At 40.6% G+C, this 16,232-nt stretch overlaps 1 protein-coding gene across 1 annotated transcript in view; it reads right to left on the reverse strand.

The window, feature by feature from the left end:
* Positions 1-16,232, reverse strand: part of ube2e2 (ubiquitin-conjugating enzyme E2E 2) — a 95,721-nt gene that overhangs the window by 4,565 nt on the left and 74,924 nt on the right. Inside the window, exon 4 of the mRNA XM_057833412.1 lies at positions 5,632-5,764. Within this exon, the coding sequence (XP_057689395.1) occupies positions 5,632-5,764 (133 nt within the window). The remainder of the gene's footprint in view (positions 1-5,631; positions 5,765-16,232) is intronic.

Consider the following 16,232-nt stretch of genomic DNA (forward strand, 5'->3'; position numbering starts at 1 on the left):
CCCGGTCTCGTCTCTGTGAAAGGCTCAGGCAATTACATGGGGCATTTGCCTCACTGTGTGACACCGAAGTGTAAATGAACCAGTGGAAGTCATCAACTGTGCACCCCTTTCCGAAATATCCTAAGGGGTCTGGATATCCATTTGGGTCCAACACAGAGTCCAGTGTTTTTCCTCATTTCTTCCACCACCAACATCTGGTCCCTCCTGACCCCCCCACACACATGGAGGAAAGCTCTAATAGGCCTTGGCATTCTGCAAACTCCCACAAGACAGGGCGTTATTAATAGCCTCCACCTTCCTTAAGCCCCTTGTACACTGTCCGAAGGTTTGCAGGCTCATAAGTTTGACTTGAGAAATAAACAGAACCGCTTGAAATGATCCAGATTTTAAAAAAATGTGATGGCTTAAAGTTGGACCAGAAGTTAATTACTGTAGTCTAGTGCTGCAACGATTAATCGATTAACTCGAGTATTCGATTAGAATTTTTTTTTTTTCGAATTTTGTTACTTCCAGTATTCGTTTAATTAAAGAGGCGTTGTATTGTCTTATTTTGAAAGTGTTTGCATGTAGTTTCATTGATTTGGGTGGCAACAATGAATATGATGCAACTAATTTCTTATGGCTGAAACCAGCTGCTCCCTGTTAAAACCAGCATTAGCCAAGTTTTTGTTTGAGCTAATGTTTTTCAATGCATTCATGATTTAGTTTATAGGTATATTTAACAGTTTTTTTGTGGGAATATGTCTCTGAACCATTTGTTAAGAGCATTGTAAAAAAAAAAAATTAAAAAAAAAAAAATTAAAAAAAAGTTATCATTTCATAGCATTTAAGCTAGCAGACTTTTTCTGTGTAAGTTAGCCAATTGTTCTTTTGTTGGACATAGTTCCTCATTAAAATTTTTTTTTTTACCGTTTTAGGCTCAGCTCGAGTATTTTATTTATTCATGTCCCTTATCAGATTACTCGATAATTCCAACTAACTAGTCCATCGATTAATCGACTAGTAAAATATTCGATAGCTGCAGCGCTTCTGTAGTCTTTTTGATTTTTGTTTTTTCATGGAAGCGCGACTAATAATTTATATTTTTATGAAATGAAGAAAAAAGTACCGTATTTTTCGGACTATAAGCCGCAGTTTTTTCATAGTTTGGCTGGACGTGCGACTTATACTCAGGAGCGACTTATGTGTGAAATTATTAACACATTATGATATCATTTCATATATTATTTTGGCGTTTTGGAGTGACACTGATGGTTTGGTAAACTTGTTAGCATGTTCTTTATGCTATCGTTATCTGAATAACTCTTAATAGCTTAATACCAGCCACATTCGCGTTCTGCCTTTGGCAATGTGTGTTCAATTGTATTATTGACTTGGCTTTCATGCCCAAGTGGGGGCGCACTTGCACTTGTTTACGCGAAGAAGAGCACTCAGACGCCAGAAGAAGAAGGATAGCTACGCAGCTCTGAGCGAGTGGGCGAGTTAGCGAGCGAGAGAAAAACACGGCTGCGAACCTACGTTCATTGTTTATGCTTGTAAAAATATCTCAACAGAGACAACGCTTGTGTGTATCATCTTTTCGGTTGTTGTTGTGTGTTTTCCACCCGCGATCAGACACTTTCAGCCAGTTGTGTGGTTGTTTGAACGATGTGCTAATGCTAGCGAACGCATGCTAACCGTTTGTGTCATTGCTGTAATAGCAGTTAATTATCATTTCTTTACGTTGATGCGAACCTGTTCCGGTATCGAGGACGAAATTGATTTGTATTATTTCCATTTTTAGTTACACTCTTCAAATGATGATGTCATAACGACGGCCAAAATAAAGTCAGCAAACTATACCGATGTCCAGCATCGTCATTTAGGAGTTCAGCTCACTGTCTAGCCAGGACAGTATATTTGCATTTCATTGTTCATGCGTCATGTAACATTATCATACTGTACACTTATTCAGCATGTTGTTCTCTATTGTATTTTTATATTAAATTGCCTTTCAAGATGACATATCTGTTCTATGTTTTGGATTTTACCAAGTAAATCTCCCCCAAAAATGCGAATTATACTCCGGTGCAACTTATATACGGTATGTTTTTTTCCTCTTTTCTGGGCATTTTATGCTGGTGCAACTTATACTCAGGTGCGACTTATAGTCCGAAAAAATACGGTTCAGGTTTGCTCCTCCAAAGAATTTGAAGTGTAAATATTCAACTTTCTATCTCTTTACTGTCTGATTTTTGTTGTCCTCTATAAAAGCAGAATGACAAGACATTTAAAAATATTTGTGCATAATATGGGAAAAAACATTTAACGTTTTTGTCTATTTCTGTCACGTTACAAATACTTACTGAATCACAATTATTTAGTGCAATTAATATGCACTGTCAGTTTGAAACTTGGCTTTAAAGGGACTATACAGAGTTTGTCTTTTTTTTTTTTTTGCATGCGACTGCCACATCCAGCTTAAAGTGTAACTGCACCTCTTGCATGCTTGTAGGAACAAGAACATGAAGCAGCAAGCGTGTGGCCCATCAAATAGGCACCAGAAACTAACAGTAGCAACTCTTAAGTGGGTTAGAAAAGTGTTTTGCCAAGCGGAGACTAGGTGTAGACTGCGCTGCTGCCACTGGGACACGCGGCGTGTTGGCCCAGAGTGGTCGACCCGAACCCTTTCTATTGAAGGTAAGATCTCTGTGTACTCAATACGGCATTGGTGGAGCATGCATGGAGTAGAAAGGTATTTTAAATTAACTCTAAAAATCCTATATCGTCCCTTTAAATAAATTTCCCTATCATTTTCATCGTTAATCGAAAAATTTAACTTCTTAATCTTATTAAAATGAAAAAGTTGAGAAAAAAAAAATCAGGCAGTAAATAATAATTAGTGAAGAAACATGAAATATAGAGGGTTCATACAGGTTTCCACATGTTACATTTAAGACTTTTAAGACCTAATTAAGGCCAGTTTTTAAAAACCCAATAACTATTTCACAGCCATATCGACAAAGAAAAACAAAATCCGTGAATTTGTGTTAATTTCTCGAAAGTGGAAATGTGGAATGTGTGCAGGATGTAAGAATGCAGCGTTACAGCGTTTTAATTGGCTACTCACGCGACACCACCGCAGCGTAGACACAGACCACAGGCCACGTAGATGCGTTCTTGTTAGCATTAGCATTTAGCGTGGTGAGCGTCATCTTAAACTCTCAGGCAACCACAACACCTCTGTTTTCATGGTTTCTGTGGACCCAACCGAGGTGTGTAGATCCACTCTTGCAAATCCACTAGCAATCGTAGCAGGGCTGGGATGCAGGGAGGGCTGCAGCACTAGCAGCTAGCTGGCTAGTGTTAGCTGCTGTCGCTTCGCTTACATTAGCAGCTTTCTGGCTGGCTTTAGCTTCTGTCTCTTCAGGCTCATGAGGAGCTGGCTGTCTTATACAGGCAGTTTGAAAAACGCTGGCAATGGAAGGAGTTTGTTTCTTTCCTCTCATTGATGTTATGTGCTTGGATGATTTTGCATGGGACTCTAGCGCCTTTATGCCCATTGTACCCAGCCGAATCTCTTTTTTTTTAATTTTTTGGTATACGTTGCAAAAAGCCTCGAACACACTGTTTTCCACTGGTTTGAGTCAAAGACAAAGGGATTTTTTACGCAACCGCGCTTCATTTAATTTACATTTCCCCATCTCTGTAATATGAAATGTATGGCTCGGTGTAAAAAATAAATCTGTGTCGTGTAGAGCATGACATTTAGTCAGGACTCCTGTCGTGACACGGGATTCACGAAGGAATTCCGCGGGACGGGACTTTGACCCGGGGCTTATTTATTTAGGCTACGTTATTTGATCGAAATGACAAATGACACTTTTGAAGAGAAATGAGACAGACCCAGATATGAAAATTCAATACTTTTTCAAGACTTTTAAAGTATTGTTTCCAAATTCATAAATTCAATGCTTTTAAGACTTTATAAGACCCCCGCGGGAACCCTGAATATTCTTGTACTGTAAATGTCAGTTGTTACAATCAAACAAATTTCTGATCAATTTTTCTTTTCACATACAGTGTATCACAAAAGTGAGTACACCCCTCGCATTTCTGCAGATATTTAACTATATCTTTTCATGGTACAACACTGACAAAATGGCACTTTGACACAATGAAAAGTAGTCTGTGTGCAGCTTATATAATAGAGTTAATTAATTTTCCCCTCAAAATATAGCCATTAATATCCAAACCCCTGGCAACAAAAGTGAGTACACCGCATGGGAACTACGTACATCCCTAAATGTCCAAATTGAGTACTGCTTGTCATTTTCCCCCAAAAATGTCACTTGACTCATTACAGCAGTGCTGTCAGCATTGCTGCTGAGATTGAAGAGGTGGGGGGTCAGCCTGTTAGTGCTCAGAACATATGCCTTACTCTACATCAAATTGGTGTGCATGGCTGTCACCCCAGGAGGAAGCCTCTTCTGAAGACGGTACACAAGAAAGCCCGCAAACAGTTTGCTGAAGACATGTCAACAAAGCACATGGATTACTGGAACCATGTTCTATGGTCTGATGAGACGACGATTAATTTGTTTGGTTCCAGGCGACCAGGTGAGGAGTACAAAGATAAGTGTGTTATGCCTACAGTCAAGCATGGTGGTGGGAATAACCCCCCCACCCCCTTCAATCTCTGCAGCAATGCTGACAGAATTCCTGTATTGAGTCACATGACATTTTGGAGGGAAAATGACAAGCAGTACTCAATTTGGTCATTTAGGGATGTACGTAGTTCCCATGCGGTGTACTCACTTTTGTTGCCAGGGGTTTGGATATTAATGGCTATATTTTGAGTTATTTTGAGGGGAAAATAAATTAACTCTATTATATAAGCTGCACACAGACTACTTTCCATTTTGTCAGTGTTGTCCCATGAAAAGATATACTTAAATATCTGCAGAAATGCGAGGGGTGTACTCACATGTGTGATACACTGTAAAACCCATTTTTTCCACTTTTTGGTCAGAAAGTGGTGTTTTTAATGTAAGCAAGCCATGATTTCCTGCTTATTACAACAGAAAAAGCTAGAAACAAACATTTATTTCTGGTGAAAGATAAAAAATACTGCTTGTATCTTTCGACCATCTTCTGCTTGTCTTGAAGGATCCCTCAAAATACGTTAAATTGCCTGTACTTTAGAACTAAGCACTGGAAAAAACCAGAAGAGAAGCTTGCGTCCATTCGAGTGCATTCACATTTCACACGACCGTAGAATTCACACGGCCAGGGAGTGTTGAGCAGCTGTGGGCCGAGGAGGAGGCCGACTTGTGAGAAAGCAGGCTTTGGCTGCTCATCACAGCGAAGAGGGGGGCGGAAGAGGGGGCATAAGCGGAAACACCCGAGCCCCTCTGGAGAGGGGAAGTGTGGGCGGAGTCTGCAGAGTTATCTCGACAAAGATGGAGAGGCGAGCGTCAGCAGTAAGAAGGGGTGCACTGCGGTAAAACTGTGCTATCGCTTGTGCGCGTCAGGTGCTTGCTTGCACCTTTCACGCAGTCGCCATTAAACATCATCTCATGACCTCAAAGCCGGAAAATTCCAGGGTCGACTGCTTGGCAAAAATGTGGACGCTTTCCAGGAGTTACCTACCTTAGGCGGTTTAAAGGGGTAGTCTGGCGTGAAGGCGATGTCCAGGAAGAAGACGCCCCCCTCGTACACTGAGCCCGGCGGTCCCAAGATGGTGGACCTCCACTCATAGATGTTGTCTCCTTTGGGGCCCGCACTGCCAAATAGAAAAAAAGATTAATGTTATGGCTTCATAATTGTTGTCTGAATTTTAGTGAGAGTAACCATGACACACACAAATAGTTTTGGACGTGTCAATCAAAACAAGTACATACAGAAAGTTGACCGTTACAGAAATGAATGGCAGGGCTAGTACCAACTTCTACTCGGGTATTGGCTCCACATAAAACCACAAGTAAATTTTGTGATTTAAAACAATAATTGCTGACAGGAATAATTTACCACAAACCCGAAATGACAAAACATTACCATTCCATAAATGGTTTACAGATGAGTATTTCGAAATAATGCACCGCAATTGGACCTCCCCAACATACAAAGTTCGCATCTCAATTTTTTCTACAATCTGGCATAATTACATTTTTTAGATGTTCATCAATGTGCATCGTTTCTATTAAATAAATAAATAAATAAATAAATGACATTTTAGGTAAGATCTTATAACAAAAAAAAATCGTATTTCTTAAGTTTTTTGAGTGAAAACAGTGAATTTGTTTTTTTTTTTCTAGTCACATCTGAGACACAATTGTTGGCTGTTTTCAACAATGTTCATCTAAAATAAAGACATTGTTTAAAAATGGTCGATTATTCGGTGAAATGTCTTGTTATCTCATGTATATTTATAATTGCCCTTTACCTAAAAAAATATATCCGATTACTCAATTATTCGATGGAATTTTTCAGTAGAATACTCGATGACTAAAATATTCGATAGCTGCAGCCCTAATTATATGTATGTATTTATACAAGGCTAGCCATGAGTGGTTTGACAGATATTAAAAGAACGGACATCCACAACATGGTACGACCAAGCTGCAATGCTAAATTTCACGCTGACTACCGTTAGCTTCAAGTTCATCAAGCACTACTAGAATAAGAGGACTATCTGTTGAGAGACAAGACACTCAGGTGAGGTAGATTTGATCTTGGTAATTAAATGTAACTTAGTTTTAAAAGTGAAGCGCTTTTGTGGTTGCAAATTGGCTATGAACACATCACTGTTTTGGGATTAAACATGTGCCGGTATGAGATTTTGACGGTACGATAACCATGAGAAAAAATACCACGGTTTCACGGTATTGCAATTATAGCTACAAAGCGTGTTATTTTGAGATGTATGGGTTAAAAAAAATAACTTTTTTCCATTGAGCAGGATTGTTTTTTTATTTTTCAGAACATAGTTGCAAATTGGAACATTGTTAAAATAAATAATCAATTAAAAAATATATATATATATTTTAATTAAAATATAACTTATAGACTATACCCACAGCTACAGCTCAAGTTTCTCAAGCGTAGAGCAAGAACAAAATAATTTCTATAAAAAAGTAAAACCACTTCTGAATAAATTTTTAAAAATTTTATACTGCATCACTTTTTTTTTTTGAGGGTGGAAAAGCTCAAGTGAAATTTTGCCATTTTCAGCCACTGTGTCAAATCTAGTCTACATGATGTCATGCCTTTTTATTAAAAAGAACAAAGAATTCATAAATTAATAAGTTAGTTAAAAATGTAAAAGTTAGTTAAAATGTAAATATTGTTGTGGAAAGGTTTCATCTAAAAAAAACATTGGGAGAGACCTCTCCTTGAGCTAACGAACGTGGTTTTGTGCTTAGGGCAAGATCATCTTTCGCAATTAACGATCTTTGATGCTATCCTTTTTCTACTTCATTCAAGCGAATCAAACGTTTTCTCACTCCGCGACTGTAACACTCGACGAAGTTGCTCTCCCAGCTAAGCCTAGGCTAACATTCACCTTTGTAAGCTTTTAGTTAGTGTGTATATCGAATTTGAAAGGAAAATGTGTGTTTTGTTTTTGGCTAACTTTTCCATGGTGCTAATCTGTTGAAGCTACTCACACATGGAAAAATACAATTGTACAACATTTTAAATGTATTCATTTTGTATATTACACTTACCATGATTTGAGAGCTCAATAAATTGAAGAAAAGTACGCCTTATGTTTGGAGTATTTGTTTTTAGGTTCGCTGGCTGTCTAGCCGATAGTGTCACTTTCACACACAGAAACAAACGGGAGGGGGTGAGCGCTGCCGCGCCACGCCACACCACGCCACTTCTGGCTGCATTTTTGACACATGAAAAATGGCGAATACCGTACTACGGTCTGACGGACAATTTTAGTGGTTTTGAAACCGCGATGTTTTCACACCACGGTAAACCATGAAACCGGTAACCGGCACATGCCTATTTGGGATGATGCATATGATTGAAGAGGAATGACGCAAGTTTGGTTGATAAATAGACTGTAGAGCAATCTTTCTCTTTTACATCTTTCTATAGAAATATCCCAACACCTGCGGTCCATTACCAGGTGGGTATTTTTTCCCCCTTAAATTTCATGAAATTTGGGTGGTGTGGCTTATAGTCATGTGCTCGGTACAGCATGGAATTTACGGTAACTTTCAATCTGGAGCTGGTTTCACGTTGACAAGAAGCCGCCCGAATGCTGACAGTCACATCTGTTGTCGTCAATACCATTTCCATAATCAAGACCCCCTTCCCACCGGTGCTGTTTACGATAAGACCTCTTACTGGCGTGTTGCCAGCGAGACACCAGGACAATGTCCACATCACAAAGCCTGGGAACAATGAACAATCCTTGTGATTTCATGTAATTACCGGCAAGGGTGTTGGATGCCAAGCCCTCCCCTGCTGTTTTAGCAAAGCGTGTGTGTATATGTGCGTGTGTATGCAACGACCCACTCCGGCTTTCCCTGCAGGCTGTGATATCTCCGCTCGTCTTTTTTATTTGGACAAAAACCAACAGGGACTTCCTGAAAGCAGATCCTCACAATAAGATCATTCTCCACAAATAGGAGTCGCTGGCGTCGTCTTCCGGTGTCAAGGCATAATCTACTTTGCCACCTCTCTATACGGAGGCCCCCGCTGACTAAGCCTTACTTAATTAGCTCATTACGGGCCGCATCGTCTCCGGAGAGTCCGAGCGAAAACGGCGGCCCGGCCGGGATTGGCTTTTGTTTCTTCCTGCGCGCAAAGCAAACGCTGGGATTTACCTTGTTCACTGGAGGGAGAAGATGAGAAAAATAAGAGACGAGGCCATCGTGTTACAGCGTCACGCTTTTGACCTTCTCGAGGAGATGAAAGCTGAAGGGGGTTGTTTGTTAGTTTCCAAAAAGACGACACGAGGGATTTTCACAGCAATTGGTGGAAGGTTTAGAGGCGTGTTGAGTGCAAGGTCGTGGAATTCAAGTTAAGAGCCCCCTAAAATATGTCTAGGCGTTTACAGGATTGTGATGGTTAATTGATAAAAAACTTAGGTCGGTTACGGTGTAAACAACTGTGACATATTTAATAGAATGAGCGTGGTGGAAATGCTACTATAGTTTAGAGAACAGTCCCTCAAAAAGTATGGATAGATTTGAATGGATTATTACACTCCAGTTGAGCTAATCTGTAAAATTAAACTCAAAGCAAACACCACATACTGTGAATTAACATACAAAAAAAACACACTCGATAATCTGTTACTAAAAATCCTTATATAAAATGGAAGACACAATTCGCATTAGAGGTGTGAGAAATTGTCGATTCTTAGATTATTCGCGATTCGGCCGTGGATGATACGAGAACGATTCACAAACATACAAATTCCGATTACTGAAATATGCCAAGTAAAGCGGAACGAAAACACAGTCAGTGCGGTCTTCGGGATGCAATGAGGAATGGACTGAGAGTAAACATCATGCTCAACTCATGCCGCTAGTTAAAAGGACAATCATAACTGACTGCGGCAGACAGCCTCTACAAACTACGCCCACATAATACTAAGGTAGATATCACATGTATATAGAACTAGATGCGAAATGACAGATTCTCCGGCGTTAGTAAACAGCCGCCATCTTAAAGCAGTAGACTTCTCTGGAAGGCTGTTGTAGCCAACTTTTTATCTAAAATACTCCTAAATCGGCATCTTGAATCTTTAAATGATGAAACAGTTTTAAAATTTTCACATGTCGAAAGTAGTCGGAAGAGAAATTATGGAATAACGGGAGCAATTTTAACAACTTTAACGGTTGATTCACAACATTAAATGAATGTAGTTTAAAGCTGCTGATACAGAATGGGGACTTGAGTATTTTATTGATTGTTTTGAACTGTAAACTTGATACTGAAATAGTACTTTATTTAAGCCTGAGAGGATTTTTGTACAATTTTTGTAACTAATGTACGAAACATTAAAATAAAAGCAGCTAATAGTTGGGTGGAGGGGAATCAATAATCGATTTATAATCGAATCTTACCCTCTGAATCGTAATCGTAATCGAATCCTAAGAAAAATAACGTAAGGTGATGCTAATTTAACTTTAAAAACAATGAATTCACAATTCACAGACAAAACGCTTCCAAACACAAAGTTAATCAACAAAGCTTTGTAGGGACATCTTCTACTACTCTATGTTACTGTCAATGCAAAGCACCACTGCTTCCCAGTAGTCAAGGTATACACACAACGAGAGAAGCACAGAAATTTTAGCAATAAAACTTTTTATAAACTATTTGTATTGTTGAGCGCATTTCTTATATTTTTCCATTACTCATTTTATTTCATTTATTATTGACATTACTACTATGTTGTGATTGCAGTTTTAAACATTGCTAAAGTGTTGTTTGTGAAAGGCCTTTTAGAGTACTAAAAACAATATACAAATAGTATAAAATAGATAACATGTACTTGTACCGTATTGGCCCGAATATAAGACGGCCCTGATTATATGACGACCCCCTCTTTTTCAAGACTCAAGTTTGAAAAAAGACTTTTTGAACACCAAATTCATTTTTATACAGAAAATAATTACAGTACATCTGAAACAAACGATTATAACAATATATTAGAGAGAAAAAGCATGTCATTTTGCCTCATTCAAATCTTAATATCTGAACATTTAAATAACTAAACTAAAGTGCAATCACATTCGTAAATGAATGGCTTCTGTTTTTTGAAATGTAAATAAACCAATTAGGGTTGTTCCGATAATGTTTTTTTGCTCCCGATCCGATCCCGATCGTTTTAGTTTGAGTATCTGCCGATCCCGATATCCCGATCCCATTGCCCACAGCCCATCCCTCCTCCAACCGCCCAGCAAAGGAGCCACCGTCACCCCCCCCCCCGGGACCCAGGGTGGTCCCCCGGGCCACCCGCGCGCCCATCAACCGGCCTTCAGGGATGGCAGGAGGGGACGCATCACCAACCTCACGCCTACACCCACCCCCGCCCGCCCACCCGGACCACGAGCCACAGCCACAGCCCCCCAACCGGCACGGCACGCCACGGGGCCCCCAGCGGCCCACCAAGCCCCAGGCAAGGCAGGGTCCCCCGCCGGTGCAGGCGACACCCAGCTGATACACCGGCGCCCAGCCAGCGACCCGCGACGGAGCGCAGGGCGGACGCCCAGCCAGAGAAGAGAGGGGAAGGCGGAGGCAGGAGAACGCCCAGGGACTGCCATGGGGCGACGCAAGATCGGAGACCCGACCCCCCAACCCACTCCCGCGGCCGGCAGCCGAGGCAGAGGGGAGGCCACACCCCGGGAGCCACGCCATATAGAAAAAGTGTGGGACCCACCTACCACCCTATTACTGTGGCTGCCAGGTTCCCGACTGGCAGCCATCACCCAGCACCGTGATGGGGGTGTGAGGGGAGGGTAGTGCAATGTATGCATTAAAATAGGAGAGCTTGGCTTGGGGCAGTGGGACCGCAGCATGGAGTTTCTGTCCAGCCGCCCGTCCCACCGCCCTTTGCCAGAGCTCTCCTGTGGAGTATGATGTGTGTGGTGCATTTAAAAAAGGTGCAGGGATGGCGGGGCCCGTGGTGAGGAGGCAGCCATGAGGCCCCTCCCCCCCCCAGCAGGTCCCAACCATCCCACAACCTTGGTGTGTGGTGCATTAAAAACAGGGGGGAGTCGGGCTGGGACTGTAAAGCCCCGTCCCAACTCTCCCCGGAGAAATGTATGAGCATGTAAGTGCCAGGGTGAAAAATATTTACAGTGCCGAAGTGAGAAGTGCGTGAGTTAAGAGGCAGGCTCCCGCGGGCGTGGCCCCGTCCACCAGAACCACCGGCCCCAGGGCGGAAGAAGCGTCAGGGCCCCGATCAATCCCCGCCCCAGAACACCCACGGCGCCTCCGCGACCGCCCACCCCCCTCCCACCCACCGAGCACCCACCCCGCACCCCGAGCAGGCGCCACACCAAGCGCCGGCGACCAGGGGGCGTCCACCCCACCGGCAAGGGACAACAAGCCTCACCCGATTATTCTAATCGTTGGGAGAGGGATTGTAAGGCTTTAGCCATTTAAAAAAGGCTCCAAAGGCTGCCAAAATTCACTTTACTCATTATACACTGCCTTTTTAGCGCTATATACTGTGTGAGTAAAACACCGTCATTATAGATTGCACGTGACAATGCGTGAGAGGGTCGCGCATTGCATTAAATATTGTAACGTGATAAATGTAAAAAATATTAATTCTCGCAGTTAACGCGATAAATTTGATAACCCGACCTTAAGCTCATACTAAAGACTCTGGAAGAGTGTAATTCATTATGTCTGTAACGTTAAATACAATTAGAAAACGATTTAACCCCCCCCCCCCCAAAAAAAATATATTAGGGCTGTCAAACGCTTACAATTTTTGATGGAGTTAATTACAGCTTAAAAATTAATTAATCGTAATTAATCACAATTAATCGCAATTCAAACCATCTATAAAATATGCCATATTTTTCTGTAAATTATTGTTGGAATGGAGAGATAAGACACAAGATGGATACATACATTCAACATACGGTACATAAGGACTGAATTTGTTTATTATAACAATAAATCAACAAGATGGCATTAACATTATTATTAACATTCTGTTAAAGCGATCCATGGATAGAAAGACTTGTAGTTCTTAAAAGATAAATGTTAGTACAAGTTATAGAAATTTTATATTAAAACCCCTCTTAATGTTTTCGTTTTAATAAAATTTGTAAAATTTTCCCGTCAAAAAATAAACTAGTAGCCCGCCATTGTTGATGTCAATAATTACTTACACAATGCTCATGGGTGCTGAAGCCTATAAAATCAGTCGCACCCAAGTGCCAGCAGAGGGCGGCAAAACTCCATAAAACACAACAAGTGAGCGTTGCACTGTACTGTCATTTAAATCTGTCTGAGCGGGGCAGCTGCGTTAATTGCGTCAAATATTTTAATGTGATTAATTAAAAAAAAAAATTAACGCCCGTTAACGCGATAATTTTGACAGCCCTAATACATAATTTTTTATTTTTATTTTTAAAAAGGCATGTCCGATATTTTTTTGCCGATTCCGATACTTTGAAAATGACGTCATCGGGCCCGATCGACAATCTATTGTGATAAAACAACAAAATTGCAATAACTGCATTAACCATCAAAGTGAAGTCTAACTGTAACTGTAGTCTTGAAACAAATCTGAACAACGAAAAACATTGCAATAAAATAATGCAAACTGGTTAAACTAGTAGCTGAGATTTGTCATGAGAGAACATCGCTTCAATGATATCTGGCGCCATCTAGCGTCGTGAATGGGGAGAGTAGCTGAGATCTGTCAAAAAGAACATCGCTTCAATGACATCTGGCATTATCTAGTGTCGTGAATGGGTATAATGTATAGACCCCGAATATAAGACGGCCCCCTCTTTTTCAATCTTATTTCAATGCAAAAAACACAGTCTTATATTCGGGACAATACGGTATTTGTGTTAAAACAGATTAAATGTGATAGACAATAATTCATCCCTCTAACAATACCACAGTACTGACGATGTTTGTCAGAAGGCAACTAAAGTAGGAGTGGGAACCTCAGGGCACCTCACGATACGATACGATTCGCGATACAAGGCTCACGATAACGATTATATCACGATACAGCGATTATCGATGTATTGGTCAGAAATTGGATACATGAAATTCTACGATACAACTGTTGAAACGGAAAAAAAAAAAAAAAAAGATTATTTGAAAATAGAAAAAAATACTGTTTAAGTCATTTATTAAACAGTGACACCTTTTCTGTGCAACATTGCTGTAAAATATAAATCTACTGCAAATTGTGCCCCTGCACATATAGAGGAAACCAACCACGACCACTGATATCGCTTGGAGAGATAAAAAAATAAATAAAAAGTGCCGTAGGTGTCAGCAGTTGAGCTTGGAGTGGGGCAATGATAAAATTGGTGGGTCTTTTCTTCGTATATGAACTTTGTTGCTTGGTTTGAGCACTTCCGCTATCTGCTTCAGCAATTAAGATGTCGGACTTGCTCAGTCACAGTCTTCCTCACCTTAAAAACAACAAAATAAAACAAAAAATATTAGCTACTTCATAGCGTTGAGTTGAAATCCTGATTTTTTTTTGTGTGTTGGAAGTGTTGAATTAAAAAAAATATGAATTGAATGTATAGAAATTAAAAATTCAATAATTACCTATTTTTAATATGTAGGCTACATCAATAATTACCTATTTTTAATATGTAGGCTACATTAATTATCATGCACATCACTTTATATATCTTGGAACCTATTCAAACCATTTTTATAGCTTATTGTATCAAAATGACAGTAATAACAGTTTGTGTAGTAAACTAGATGGAAATTGGTTCTCAAATAAATCGGTAAATTCATGTGGGCTTGTTCGATATTCATTTTCATCCAGTTTAGGGTCCTGGTTTATTTTATATCATTCAACACCAAATGTCATCAAAATAATACATGTAAATTAAATAGTCAATTACATTGCAAAACTTTCTTACCTCAAGTGATGAAAGCAAAGCTCACAAACTCCAGTGTCCACTACGTCACCAGCTCCCAGTGAAACTTATTTTTCTTAGACAATTCTTGCATACAGCAAAGTCCTTGTTCACCTTGCTTCCTTTCTTGTTGGTGTAAAATCTAAAGTGTGTCCCCATGTGTGATTTGTAGCAATATTTTTCTTATTTTTTCCCTCCACCGTTCTCACGGAGCTTTTTTATTTTTTCAACCCACTTGGAGCTTCTCTTCTTCTCTAGACAACTTGTGCGCACTTTACCCTCACCGCCACTCCCGAGCGCCCCTAGTGGACCGCCAAGGAATTGCTCAACAAACATTGAGCAGTTTACAGCATCCATACTCCATTGTATGGCCAATATGTTAAATAAAAGTATCGATTCTTGGCGGGAGCATATCGATAACCCATCGGGTTGCAAAATATCGCGATATATCGCTGTATCGAGATATTGTCACACTCTTAAACTAAAGCGCAAACACCTCCCCGGCAAAGTGCAGACTTGATTTAGGAGCGAGTGAGCGAGGCCAGCGTGTGCGTTTGTGGTGGAATGAGTGCGTGGGTGTGTTTGCCATGAGGACCCATTGATCTCCGAACTAGATGTCGGTCACACGTCTGCAGGGAGGACGGAAGCTGCAATTATCCCGCAGACAAATCACAAGTATAGAACTATTGCACAAGCGACAACATGGCCAGGAAACAAAATGCCATAAAATCTTTCCAATGGAGCAGAGAAACAAACACTAACTTGAGGTTGAACGCTGAAGTAGGGCTGGGCGATATGGCCTTAAACATGTATCACGATAAATTGAGCAGATTTATCTCGATAACGATAAATGACGATAAATTCGCCCAAGCGGACTGTTATATAATTTGAAAATCTGAATCAATGCATGAAATACAGATTAACTATTTCTTGTTGATTTATTTACCAGCATTCAATTTGTTATACTGTATTTAACCCTATAACACCGAACGTGTCGGCAGCGACGCGTTTATGCATATCGTCTTTGAAGCTTCGTCACGCTGTAATTACATCACCCACGTGCTGCTGGTTGGTCTTGTTTGAAAGTGCGGAAGTTGATGTCCACACCAGTTTTTATTTGAAGTCAATCGGCCAAGAAAAACGGGAGATAATGTCATTTGAGTTTTATAGTTTTATTGCACTCATAAATATGCATTAAAACGCTGCATGGACCATGTATCCATCTCCATATTTCCATCATTCCTTGTCCTTTTTCAAAACCAAAAGCAGCACAAAAGATTACTTATCCCAAGAGTCGTTGTGATGTCAGGAAGGACAAACCGAATGTGATCATTTTTTATCAATTTCCGAGCGAGGCGCCAACTATTGAAAGGGAGACATGCTAAGCAAGCAGCGACCGGTGTTGTGCCGAAAAATGCACAACACCAGTTGGTTTGAGCGAGCGACTTTGAAACGTGCAGAATGAATCTAAAACTACATTTAGCACAAGCTAATGCATTATTTCATGAACTCAAGGAAGAAGATGAGTCGCATTTGTCGTTGTTTTCCTCTGATGAATCGGCGTCTCGGCGAGTAGAAGTGACAGCAGAGCGCAAACGGCGAAAGAGTAGGCTGTGTGACGTTGTGTGTGACGCAGCTCCG

The sequence above is a fragment of the Corythoichthys intestinalis genome, chromosome 4 (assembly GCF_030265065.1).
Source record: "Corythoichthys intestinalis isolate RoL2023-P3 chromosome 4, ASM3026506v1, whole genome shotgun sequence".
NCBI classification, from domain to species: Eukaryota; Metazoa; Chordata; class Actinopteri; order Syngnathiformes; family Syngnathidae; genus Corythoichthys; species Corythoichthys intestinalis.